The following is a 13,868-nucleotide window of genomic DNA, read 5'->3' on the forward strand; positions in this document are numbered from 1 at the left end:
TGGTTATTTGGGGGAATCACTCTTTTATATCTTTATGGTCAACCTGTCAGTCTCCAGGGTTTTTTTTACATGATTATTTTTGAAAACTATTTAATCTGAATTTTTTTATTGCCTTGGTTGGTTTGGCAATGACATAACAAACACAGTAAAATAGTAAAAACTGTCACAGTTTTCTTAGTCACTTAAATTAAAAGATAAACAAGATTTGTGATACCCAAGGGAAGCTTGCAATTTGAGGGGAATGCATGTCTTACCATTGGAATGGGTTATCAGTTAATGAACTTGTTAAATCTCTTGCTGAATATGATGGGCCTGGATGTGTGTTGTTCGTGTGTGTGGTTCTCTTTTTACTCTAGTGGAGAGATGCAGCTTCTACACTTTTTCCATTAGGTTTACTAAAGTTTTACAGCTTCTCTATGCATGCTCAGAAGCAGATCATATTATGTTGATTGTGTATCTTATTTAGCTATTTGTTCTTAAAACAATAAAATGCATTTTTTAAACAAGGATAAAGTTACTTTATGAAAATTACTAGTGTAGATTACTGTTTGATTTTGAAATGTTTGTGTCAGTGTCATTTGAATCAGAGCAACTCCATTTCGAACGGAGGATGGGTAAAATAAGGCTGAGACCCACCAGGCTGCAATACCAGGAGGTTAGGCATCCTAAGTCACAGGATAAGATGGGAGGTCAGCAAAAGGTACAGGTCACAAAGACCCTGCTGATAAAACAGCATGCGGTAAAGAAGCCAGCCAAAACCCACCGAAACCAAGATGGCAACGAAAGTGATCTCTTGTCCTCACTACTCATTAGATGCTAACTATACTACATTAGCATGCTAAAAGACACTCCCACCAGTGCCATGACTGTTTACAAATGCCATGGCAATGTCAGGAAGTTAGGCTATATGATCTAAAAAGGGGAGGAACCCTCAGTTCCAGGAATTGTCCACCCCTTTTCCAGAAAACTCATGAATAATTCACCCCTTGTTTAGCATATAATCAAAAACTATAAGTATAAGGATACTATAAGTATCCTTGGTCCAGTAGCCCAAACTGCTGTTCAGCCTAGGGAGTAGTCATTCTTTATTCCTTTACTGAATGAACTTGCTTTGGACTCACCCAGAATTCTTTCTTGCGCAAGATCTAAGAACCCTGTCTTGGAGTCTGGATCACGACCCTTTTCTGCTAACATCTGTATTCATATTATGTGAGAATAAGACTTTTAAGGGAAATTAGAATTTATTGTCTTCAAAACACTTATGTTGAGCAGTTGTTGTATTAAGTATTGCCTACTTTAATATCTGTACATATATAAATATTTAAATTATGTGAATGTTTACTTAGTGTATTTCTCTGTTTAGAAGCCTAATTATATTCTGCTTTGGGATGGTGATATATACTTTCCATGCTCTCCTGTTTTCATATACTGTATTCACTTTAAAATAAATGGTTTTGTCCTTGATGCTTTTGTGATTTCTAAGGCATTTCCTCCTGTGTGCAAGTGCATCCTCTTTGTTGAATGTGCTTAACGTTTTCAAGCCTGAACTTGGAGTCAGAGAAACCCAGTTCTCCTCCAGGCCTTGCTGCATCCCAGTCATGTGCCCCTGAGCCTTATGGGAAAATGTGACCCGTATCTGCCTCAAAGGCACCCCTGGATCATTTTTGCTTAATATGTGAAAGGGCTCTCTCAACTGCAACTGACAAACAGATGTTAGACATTTTCATTGTAATTAAGTTTTCTAATTTTTTCTTAACTGTTGGAAAGCACAGTTTTGCTTAATGCAAAATACATGGAGGAGATTCTGATTAACTAAAGTTGTCCTTAAAATGATCATCATGTAGAGCACTGATTTCTAGATCTTACTAGGAGCAGTAGTTTTTTCAAATCATGACTGAATTGTATTTTTATTTGTTTTTTGAGATGGAGTTTTGCTCTTGTTGCCCAGGCTGGAGTGCAATGGTGCGATTTTGGCTCACTGCAACCTCTGTCTCCCAAGTTCAAGCGATTCTCTTGCCTCAGCCTCCCAAGTGGCTGGGATTACAGACATGTGCCACCATGCCTGACTAATTTTGTTTGTTTGTTTGTTTGTTTTTTAAGTAGAGACAGGGTTTCACCATGTTGGCCAGGATGGTTTCGAACCCCTGACATCAGGTGATCCACCTGCCTCGGCCTCCCAAAGTGCTGGGATTACAGGTGTGAGCCATGGAGCCTGGCCTTCATGACTGAATTTTATTTTATTTTTTTATTTTTTTATTTTATTTATTTATTTTTTTTTTTGAGACGGAGTCTCGCTCTGTCGCCCGGGCTGGAGTGCAGTGGCCGGATCTCAGGTCACTGCAAGCTCCGCCTCCCGGGTTCACGCCATTCTCCTGCCTCAGCCTCCGGAGTAGCTGGGACTACAGGCGCCCTCCACCTCGCCCGGCTAGCTTTTTTTGTATTTTTTTAGTAGAGACGGGGTTTCACCGTGTTAGCCAGGATGGTCTCGATCTCCTGACCTAGTGATCCGCCCGCCTCGGCCTCCCAAAGTACTGGGATTACAGGCTTGAGCCACCGCGCCCGGCCCATGACTGAATTTTAAAAGCAATCTTTCTTCTCACTTTGAAACTCAATATCTATATTAATAGAGTACATTCTTTCTTTTCCTATTCAAAATAGATTTCTTTCTCTATTCAAAATAGAAAACAAATTGAAACTGCCTAACCTACCAAGACTTTGTAGTTTGGGGAGCAGGAAAATAAAAATGAAAACAGAAAATAGTCAGAAAATAGCTGTGCAGTCCACCTGGGAGAGTACGAAGTGTCCAGTGTGTTAGTGATAATAGCTGTAGGTAGTTACTCAAGGTCGTTAAGTGCTAGGGATGGAGACAACCAAAGAGAAACCCCTCTTTTTTTTTTTTTTTTTGAGACAGAGTTTTACTCTTGTTGCCCAGGCTGGAGTGCAATGGTGCAATCTCGGCTCACTGCACCCTCCGCCTCCTGAATTCAAGCTATTCTCCTGCCTCAGCTTCCTGAGTATTGAGTAGCTGGGATTACAGGTGCCCACTACCATGCCCAGCTAAATTTTTTGTATTTTTAGTAGAGACGGGGTTTCATCTTGTTGGCCAGGCGGTCTTGAACTCCTGACCTCAGGTATCCACCTGCCTTGGCCTCCCAAAATGCTGGGATTACAGGCATGAGCCACCGTGCCCGACTAACCCCTTACTTTTATACTTGGTGAAAATGAGACTCTGAGAGGCTGAATAACTTGAAAGTCATCTAAAACTTAAGGAGTAGTTCTTCTTAAGAATGACTTTCTTACCAGGAAAGTAAAGGAATTTGAATTCTTTCCCTTTCTTAATCAGTATTTTCAGCTATCACGTTTTGCCAACTTCTCCCTCAGCGTATCTTTTGAATTTACTAATATATTTCCCTTTTCTTCATAAAGCCTATTTCATCACTAGTCTCCGGGTCATTTTACTCCTGGATTGTTACTATATTCTTCTCATTGGACCTTCTGACATAATGACACTGCTTCGCAACATTTGGACTGTATAACATCACCTAAGGATTTGTTAAAAATGTAGATGTCCAAGCCCCAAGTGAGATCTGTGGAATCAGGATCTCTGAGAGTGGGGGCCCAGAAATGCAGGCTTAACATGCTCCTCCTAGGTGGGTGTTCTCTACCTTGGCTGCACAATCACCACCCCCCCATGCCAGACATAGTAATGTGGAAAGCTCCCGGGTGATTCCAGTGTGTTGTCAGGGGTGATTCCAGTGTGTTGTCAGTGTTGACACTGCTCTTTAAACTGTCTGTGAATCACCTCAGGCATCTTATTAAAATGTGGATTGGGAGCCTTGTTAAAATGTGGATTGGGAGTCAGGAGGTTTGGAATGGGACCTGAGACTCTGCATTTCCAGCTACTCCCAGGTGATACAATTACTACTGGTTTCCAGGACGCTGGGAGTAGCAAGAAGCTGATTCTCACATTACATTTTGTGAGAAACTACCTAGATTGTGCCCCAGTCATTCTCTGTACCAATGATAATCAACCTTGACTGTATGTCAGAATCACTTGTGACTATAAAAACAAAAAAATCCTGGAGTGCAGATTTAGGGGCCCTGGATTTTTACTCAGACACCTCTTATCTTTAGTGCCACTGATGATTCTAATGCAATACCAGGGTTTGGACCACTGTGGCTCTCTATTGCTGCATTACGATGTTGTCCCTGAAACTTGCTTGGTTTCTCTGTTGACCAAGGTCAGTGCTTGTCAACCTTCCACATAATAGCATGCAAAGAAAATGGTAATATTTGTGTGGCACAGTGGGGTAAATAGTATCTTCGAAGCCAGGAGGTTACTGGCCCCAGGGACTCTCTGGCTTCCTTATTCTTGGCACTTCCAGGCCTACTAGTTGGGAAAGTCTGGCTCCTGCTGTTCATGGAGTGCTGAAAGCCTGATGAACTGTGTATAAGGAATAAGTGGACCCTTAGTAAATATTAGCACATTATTGTCATCGTTATTCATATTCTATATCATCATTATTAGTGACGGGAATTCTTTTATCCAAGTCCAATATCTGACTGTATTGTATTTGTCTTTTCTGGCTGTTTGCCATAAATTCACACCTAAGTTATATCCATGTCTTGAGGCTGCCACCCCACCCCACCCTATCTTCTTAACCGTCTTAATAAACCATGCCCTAAGGTCATTACTGATCTGCCTTCTCAGGTTTCTTATAGTTCTTAGACTTTGTGCCTTCCGCTTGAGTGCTTAATGTGTTCTCATTATTTTATGTACCTAAATCTTATCTCTTAAAGATTTTATATTTAAGGGCAAAGATATTGGCTAATGTTTCTTCAATGTTCTTGGTTCTTAGGAAAATGTGTTGTGCATCTAATAGGCATTTAGATAGTTGTTGGCTTTGAAGCTACACAAAGTAGTCCACACAAAAATCTAGGCACTAGAAAGAAGAAGAAACTGAGCTTGTGGGATTTATGACTGCTTTCTCTTTCTCAAGCTGGATCCTAAAGAATGTCTTTTCATTTGTTCGCTATACAGAAACTGGGCTTTGATTCCAGATACTATAATTGTGTTGTATATATAAAAATAGATATTTACCTTCATGTAATGGGAATGCTTCAAATAATTTGGATTGTTGAGAAAGTATCTTTGTGTGTTAAATTTCTCTTATATGGTTGTAGGTAATAGTAATTTAACCGTTTAACTCAGCGAGGTGCCAGGCGTGATACTAAGTAGTGTAAAGATAATCACACACACACTCAGCCTTGAGGCCATTGCATTCTAGCAGAGGAAACTGGTGTGTGTGTAACTAGCTATTCAGGTGCTGTAATAGTGGTATTATAGCTAGGATAGCTGGACAAGCAGTACAAAATGCCACATTTGAATTCTTTTGATTCTGAAGGACAAATTACAGATTTGTAAGGCAGGAACAAAGGCACAGAATCATTAAAGCACTTGGGGTTTTAGGGGATTGTTGCCCATTGCATCTAGAATGAAGGGTGTGTGGTGGGATTGACTGGGAGTAGGCCAGTGTAGGCTACATGTTGTGTGTAATGGGAAGTCATGGGGCTTTTCAAGCAAGGGGATGTGATGCTTAGAGCTGTATGTTTCGAAATTGACTTCAGCCCCTAGGATGGATTGTACTTGTGGGGCAGGGAAACCAACACGGATGACTTCCGCTTCTGGAAAAAAACTTTGAAACTCAAAACGAACCCTTATAACAGTGAGAAATGGCTAGTAATGTTAGGAAGGGATTGGAAATAGAACTTGTCAAGCTTGATTTGAAAACTTTATCCAGATAGATTTAAGGAGTGTCCTTAACTTCTTTTTATGCTATTTTTCACTTGAGGGTTAGTAATGCCAAAAGTCTTTAGCATGCTTTAGGTACAGATGAACCTCAATTTAGGAATAGGTTGAATTTTTAAGTTTTCACTTATTCAACAGGATAATGCATATCATTTTAGACTTAGAATACATTTCTTCGGCCCGGCACGGTGGCTCACACCTGTAATTCTAGCACCTTGGGAGGCCGAGGCAGGTGGATCACAAGGTCAGGAGATTGAGACCATCCTGTCTAACACAGTGAAACCCCATCTCTACTAAAAAATACAAAAAATTAGCCAGGCATGGTGGCGAGCACCTGTAGTCCCAGCTACTCAGGAGGCTGAGGCAGGAGAATGGTGTGAACCTGGGAGGTGGAGCTTGCAGTGAGCCGAGATCGCGCCACTGCTCTCCAGCCTGGGAGACAGAGCGAGACTCCATCTCAAAAAAAAAAAAAAGAATACATTTATTCATATAAATAATTGTTACAAGACAAGGTCATTAAATGCCCAGCATAGGGAAGGAGGCAGCTCTGTCATGGTGGAAGGAGCTCAGGCTGGGAATTAGGACACCCGGGTTCAGCCATCTCTAGCCACTTACCAGCTATGTGCTTTGCAGGGAATAGCCTCTTAGAAGCCCACTCTTTCATTTGTAAAATGCTAAAAATACTCACAAAGTTATTGTGAAAATCAAGTAGTTTTTTTGTGAAGGTGCTTTGTGAATTTTAAGGCAAATACTATTTATGAAGTACACGTGTAAGAGGAGAAAAAGTAATTTATTTTTTAACTTCTGGATGGGAACGTTGATTTGTGGTCAGGAACACACCTTGGTTGCTGCGGTTGTGGGAGAGCAGACTGCAAGTTACAGAGCAGCACACGGAGAAGCCCACCCTGGCCTCATGGCGCCCTCAAACCTTGGGGAGGAGAGAGAGAAAGGACAGTGAGTCTCAAACTTTAGCTTGCCTTAGACTCAACTGGGGAATCTTAAAATTACAGATCCCAGCATTGCTACTTCCCGGTGACCCTCACGACCGTGTCTAGGAAGGGCCCCAGCTTGGGATAATTGGAAGAGGGAGGAGGTAAGAGCAGGCGGAGGCCCGGGTGCTGGTGGGAGATGGAATGAGGTTTGGGGACTTGGAGGATTGTCTGTTCAGTGTCTTCATCCTTTCCTCCCGCTGTGAGAGGGGAGGGAGCTGGCTGCCTATAGACCAGGTATCTAATCTGCACAAAATAAATGGGTGCTCCATTGGTGAAAAAGGATGACACACGTATGTGTGCATCTATCAAAATATATTCAGTTGAGGTTATTAGGACATGATTTTGGATTATTTCATTCCTCCCCTTAATTATATCAAGCTTTATGCATTAATTCAGCAAACACTTGAGCGTGCTCAGCTTTGTGCTAATAAGTACTGTAGTAAAGTTTGGTAAACATTGTTTCTGCCCTCAGGGAGTTACAGTCTGTTTTGTTTAAACAAGAGTGTAATTAACAGAAGACGAATAATCTTCAGTAGAGTCCTCTCAAATCCCATAAGACTGAAAATTGATATAATGTGTCATATAGTCTGGTGAAAATTTTCTTTAATCAGAAAGAGTTAATGTAGCATCCTGGAGAGTCTAATTTAACTTTAGATTGTAGGTAATTTCTGTGCTTCCAGCAAAATTATGAACCTTACAAAATTCTCAGCCATACGGATTGCGATTTTTTGAATTAGATTACATAGCAAACCTTCTTTCCTTGAGCACCTTTTTCTTACAGAATAGGTTTGGATTTTTTAAAAATATATGTTATGTTCTGATTTGTTAAAATGCTGTATTTGTCTCGGTTCCTTAGAATGCCAAAAAATGGCATATGTGTTTAAGTGGAAAAAAAGTGGATTCTCAGTTTTGTTACACTCTCAAAAATGTCGATAATCACTGGAATAAACTTAGATAAAATAATTTAAAATATTATTTTCTGTAGGCAAGAAGGCAAGAAAAGCTCTTAAGGGGTGCCTTCAGAAGTTTTTGTCATTTTCCGTTTTTATTCTTAAATTATATGCTCACAACTCAGTATTTGCTTTACTGGGACTTTCATGTTCAAATGACATACATATGTATAATGTATTTCAATTTTTAAGTAAAATATATCTCCAAATTTTATATAAAATTAATAGCCTCTATAAAATATACTTCCTATGTTAACAGATGAATTGCAGCATTTTTTTCTTTTATATTTAAGATTAAAAAAAAAAAAAAGGAGGGGAGAGTAGGAATACTTTAGGGTAAGTAGACCTAGGCTTTTGTTTTATCTGTTCCATCTTCTTTCTACAACAGCCATGCAGTGCAGGTCAGAGTTCCTGAGTCCAGCCTCCTTTTCTGGGTTTACTTGGTGTGCATTCTTATGCAAGTTACTCAACTACTCTGTGCCTCAACTAGTCTGTATACTGTGGAAATATTTGTACATATGACATAAGGTAGTTGTGAGGATTTATTTGGCTAGTACAAGTAAAGTACTTATAAAGTGTTGGGTGTGTAATAAGCATTCAAGTGTTAGCTCCGTTGTTTTCATCATTATTATTACTAAGTTGAAATGAAAAAAGGAATTCAAAACAATGGGCAGATGATGACTGGACCCTGGAGACTGTGAAAGAATGTCAGGAACTCCAAGTGTTGTCCTTGTGTATTGTCTAAAAGGCACCAGAGACCTCTCTCACCTCCATCCTTATTCTGAGAAAACGAGGTATTTTAAGGACATAGAGGGATGATGACCTTGACAGATCCTAGTTGGCACTCCAGAATTGTGAAGGTCAAAGGCCAACTTAATGGCATAATAGGAAATGCATTACTGTTAAAGTCAGCAGAAGTCAAGAATGCCTCCTTTGGAAGGCAGCTATGCTCACCACTCTACCACCAACACCAAGAGTGCCCCCATTTACCAGAATTGTTTAGTAATATTCTAAAAGTTTATTGTTTTTGTCAAATAGGAAGAAGAAACTAATAGTAAAATTATAAAACAGGAACAAAATTATTATATTTAAATAGTATTGTTTAAAATGAAGAATTAGGGCCAGGTGTGGTGGCTCACACCTATAATCCTAGCACTTTGGGAGGCTGAGGCAGGCGGATCACCTGTGAGACGAGCCTGGCCAACATGGTGAAACCCTATCTCTACTGAAAATACAAAAATTAGCCAGACGTGGTGGCATGTACCTGTAATCCTAGCTACTCGGGAGGCTGAGACAGGAGAATCGCTTGAAACCAGGAGGAGGAGGTTGCAGTGAGCCAAGATCACACCGCTGCACTCCAGCCTGGGTGACAGAGCAAGACTCCTCAAAAATAAAATAAAATACAATAAAATGGAGAATTGAAGATAAGTTTTAAAAACTATATGAATTAACAGTTTAGTAAATGAACCAAAAATAAATACATTGCAAAATAAATACTCTTCAAGAATAAATACCTTAACAATATCCAGTAATGTATAGTAACATTTTATGAATATTAGCAGAAAAAAATGTTAAACTCACAGGAGAAACTTCATAAGAAATGAATATGTTAACAATACCTGTAGAATTTTTCTCAAGTACTATCGAAAAGCAATTTGAACAATTGAAGGTATATGTTGTATATATATACACATACCTATATATCCAACATATATATACCCACACCACATTTATGGATCTGAAGGCTCTATATTGTAAACATGTAAAATTAATTATTAATTAATTTTGTAAGTGAAAATCCAATTATAACCTCAGAGGGTTTACCAAAGTATAAGCGTGGCAAGTCTTCAGTATGATAAAGGTTGCATTTACATTCAATAGGAGAAAAATAATTTATTCAGAAAATGGTAGTTGAATCATTGTGAAAATAAAGACCAAATTTTATTATGTTAGGATGATTTTTTTTTTTTCCTTGGAGACAGGGTCTTGTTGTGTCATCCAGGCTAGTGTGCAGCCTCAACCTCTTGGGCTCAAGTGATCCTCCCAGCTCAGCCTTCCTGAGTAGCTGGGACGATAGTTGCGTGCTTTGTAAAGACCGGCTCTTGCCGTGTTACCCAGCCTTGATTTAAACTCCTGTCCTCAGCTATTCCCCCTACTTCCTCCAGCCGAGTCGCTGGGATTATAGTCATGAGCCTGGCAGATGAAATTTTTAAAGACAGAAACTAAAAGGAGCAAATGGTAGATTCGTTAATAAGAAAAAAAATTAAAATTTAAAAAGATGAATATATCTTATTTTAAAAAGTCAAATGGCAAACTAAGTTAGATATTTATAACTTCAGTTATCTAGAAGTAACTGCGTTTCCAAGGCAAAATGGATTTTTAAATGAAAAAATATAACTAACTTTAAGAATAAAGCAATAAGATCTGATCTATTTGGTTTTCATTTTTCTTTCCTTCTCTTCCTCCGTCTTCTTCCTCCTAGTTCTTCTTTTTCTCTTTCTTTTTTTTTTGAGAAACAGAGTCTCACTATGTTGCCCAGGCTAGAGCGCAGTGGCTGTTAACAGGCACAGTCATAGCACACTGCTGCAGCCTTGAATTCCGGGGCTCAAGAAATGATGCTGCCTCTGTTTCCCCAGTAATGGATACGACAGGCATGTGCCACTGTACCTGGCTTGGGTTTCATTTCTAAGAGTATTTTCATAGTTTGATTCCTTAGTTAAGAGTTATTTAAGCAGAAGCCTGCCATCAGCTGTATCTTGTGATGTAAGAAAATTGAATGGTGTCTTCCAGGTTCATCTTAGTATGTTCTTTCTACTTGGACAGATAGCAAGGTATTGATTCTCATATGAGACTGATTTTATTATTAGCTTGTTATCTCTCTCTTGCCTTTTCTTCTTTTTTTCTCCTTTACTCATTTCATTTTAAATTTGTTTAAAAACACAGGTAAGATTTATCATAAAATTTCAGGCATTGCAGCAGTATATCAGAAGTGGTAGTTCCCTTTTTTCTCCCACCCCCAATCCTGTACCCCTAAGCCACCATATTTCTTTATTCTGAGTTATCTTTACCTGTTGATTCCATTCCTCTCTCAGTTCCGTTAGCGATAGGTTCCATCTAATGATTTCTGTCTATTAGCGGATATTAGGCCCTCATATATTTTGTTGAATGAGTGAGTGAATGAAAATGGTGGCTGTATGCTTAATTCCCTTATGAGCCAGTCAATCACAATTTTAAATGTAGCCCTGGGGCTTTTGTTGAAAAGCCAGTATTCTTTTGTACACATTTCAATATTTGAAATGCTTATCTTTGAAATGGCTTTTCTGTAAGATGAACATGTTTATGCTAAAATTCTAATTTAAATTTCTTTTTCTTACAGCTGCTTTTGCCACAGTGTTGGCACTGGTAAGATTGTTTTTTCTCCTATGGTATTTTATGCAGATGTTTATAACTTACTAAAGCTATTTCCCATACATTTAAAGGAATAATTTCAGCATGATTAGTATGAATATATATTACATGTAACACAGTAGTCTAAAGAGCTAGTTTAATTGATAAATCAGGGTCAGAATAATTATTTAATAAAAAAGAGATTCATTATTAAAGAGGCTATATTTGAGACTCCACTCAACATTAATAGTTCATGGTGACAGAAAGATTAATTTTTTTAATCTTCTGGATAGAAATATGAATTTCATTAGGTGTTTCTAAAATGGTAACCCAATGACATTTACAGTTTATACTTTTATTGTACTTCACCTAAAATATTCTGGTTCATTTTAATTTTAAAATCTAATTTGATTTTTTATAGAGGGAAATTTTAGTATAAATGCAATACATACTGAGCAGAAAACAAATGTAGATACTATTGTATTTGAGTTTTATTACAAAATTATCTGCAAGTTAGTCGATACTTTTATTTTTGCTTTTAGCTTACTTTATTATTTATTTATTTATTTTTTTATTATACTTTAAGTTCTAGGGTACATGTGCATGACGTTTATATCATGTATAACTCCCCAATGCAATCCCTCCCTCCTCCCCCCTCCCCATGATAGGCCCCAGTGTGTGATGTTCCCCTTCCCGAGTCCAAGTGATCTCATTGTTCAGTTCCCACCTATGAGTGAGAACATGCGGCGTTTGGTTTCTCTTCTTGTGATAGTTTGCTAAGAATGATGGATTCCAGCTGCATCCATGTCCCTACAAAGGATGCAAACTCATCCTTTTTTATGGCTGCATAGTATTCCATGGTGTATATGTGCCACATTTTCTTAATCCAGTCTGTCACAGATGGCCATTTGGGTTGATTCCAAGTCTTTGCTATTGTGAATAGTGCCGCAATAAACATACGTGTGCATGTGTCTTTGTAGTAGAGTAATTTATAATCCTTTGGGTATATACCCAGTAGTGGATGGCTGGGTCATATGGTACTTCTAGTTCTAGATCCTTGAGGAATCGCCATACTGTTTTCCATAATGGTTGAACTAGTTTACAATCCCACCAACAGTGTAAAAGTGTTCCTATTTCTCCACATCCTCTCCAACATCTATTGTTTCCTGACTTCTTAATGATTGCCATTCTAACTGGTGTGAGATGGTATCTCATTGTGGTTTTGATTTGCATTTCTCTGATGGCGAGTGATGACGAGCATTTTTTCATGTGTCTGTTGGCTGTATGGATGTCTTCTTTTGAGAAATGTCTGTTCATATCCTTTCCCCACTTTTTGATGGGGTTGTTTGTTTTTTTCTTGTATATTTGTTTGAGTTCTTTGTAGATTCTGGATATTAGCCCTTTGTCAGATGAGTAGGTTGCAAAAATTTTCTCCCATTCTGTAGGTTGCCTGTTCACTCTGATGGTAGTTTCTTTTGCTGTGCAAAAGCTCTTTAGTTTAATGAGATCCCATTTGTCAATTTTGGCTTTTGCTGCCATTGCTTTTGGTGTTTTAGACATGAAGTCCTTGCCCATGCCTATGTCCTGAATGGTACTACCTAGATTTTCTTCTAGGGTTTTTATGGTATTAGGTCTAACATTTAAGTCTCTAATCCATCTTGAATTAATTTTCGTATAAGGGGTAAGGAAAGGATCCAGTTTCAGCTTTCTACTTATGGCTAGCCAATTTTCCCAGCACCATTTATTAAATAGGGAATCCTTTCCCCATTTCTTGTTTTTGTCAGGTTTGTCAAAGATCAGATGGCTGTAGATGTGTGGTATTATTTCTGAGGACTCTGTTCTGTTCCACTGGTCTATTTCTCTGTTGTGGTACCAGTACCATGCTGTTTTGGTTACTGTAGCCTTGTAGTATAGTTTGAAGTCAGGTAGCGTGACGCCTCCAGCTTTGTCCTTTTGACCTAGGATTGTCTTGGCAATGCGGGCTCTTTTTTGGTTCCATATGAACTTTAAAGCCGTTTTTTCCAATTCTGTGAAGAAAGTCATTGGTAGCTTGATGGGGATGGCATTGAATCTATAAATCACCTTGGGCAGTATGGCCATTTTCACGATATTGATTCTTCCTATCCATGAGCATGGTATGTTCTTCCATTTGTTTGTGTCCTCTTTGATTTCACTGAGCAGTGGTTTGTAGTTCTCCTTGAAGAGGTCCTTTACATCCCTTGTAAGCTGGATTCCTAGGTATTTTATTCTCTTTGAAGCAATTGTGAATGGAAGTTCATTCCTGATTTGGCTCTCTGCTTGTCTGTTACTGGTGTATAAGAATGCTTGTGATTTTTGCACATTAATTTTGTATCCTGAGACTTTGCTGAAGTTGCTTATCAGCTTAAGGAGATTTTGGGCTGAGACGATGGGGTTTTCTAAATATACAATCATGTCATCTGCAAACAGGGACAATTTGACTTCTTCTTTTCCTAACTGGATACCCTGGATTTCTTTCTCTTGCCTGATTGCCCTAGCCAGAACTTCCAACACTATGTTGAATAGGAGTGGTGAGAGAGGGCATCCCTGTCTTGTGCCAGTTTTCAAAGGGAATTTTTCCAGTTTTTGCCCATTCAGTATGATATTAGCTGTGGGTTTGTCGTAAATAGCTCTTATTATTTTGAGGTACGTTCCATCAATACCGAATTTATTGAGCGTTTTTAGCATAAAGGGCTGTTGAATTTTGTCCAA

General features: G+C 38.7%; 1 protein-coding gene across 2 annotated transcripts in view; it reads left to right on the top strand.

The window, feature by feature from the left end:
• Positions 1 to 13,868, top strand: part of LOC117083504 (probable C-mannosyltransferase DPY19L1) — a 36,091-nt gene that overhangs the window by 9,892 nt on the left and 12,331 nt on the right. For both annotated transcript variants that reach the window (XM_033211252.1, XM_033211244.1), the window contains exon 2: positions 11,128 to 11,153. In XM_033211252.1, coding sequence (XP_033067143.1) covers positions 11,128 to 11,153 — 26 coding nt within the window. The remainder of the gene's footprint in view (positions 1 to 11,127; positions 11,154 to 13,868) is intronic.

The sequence above is a fragment of the Trachypithecus francoisi genome, unplaced genomic scaffold (assembly GCF_009764315.1).
Source record: "Trachypithecus francoisi isolate TF-2019V2 unplaced genomic scaffold, Tfra_2.0 Contig00367, whole genome shotgun sequence".
Lineage (NCBI taxonomy): Eukaryota > Metazoa > Chordata > Mammalia > Primates > Cercopithecidae > Trachypithecus > Trachypithecus francoisi.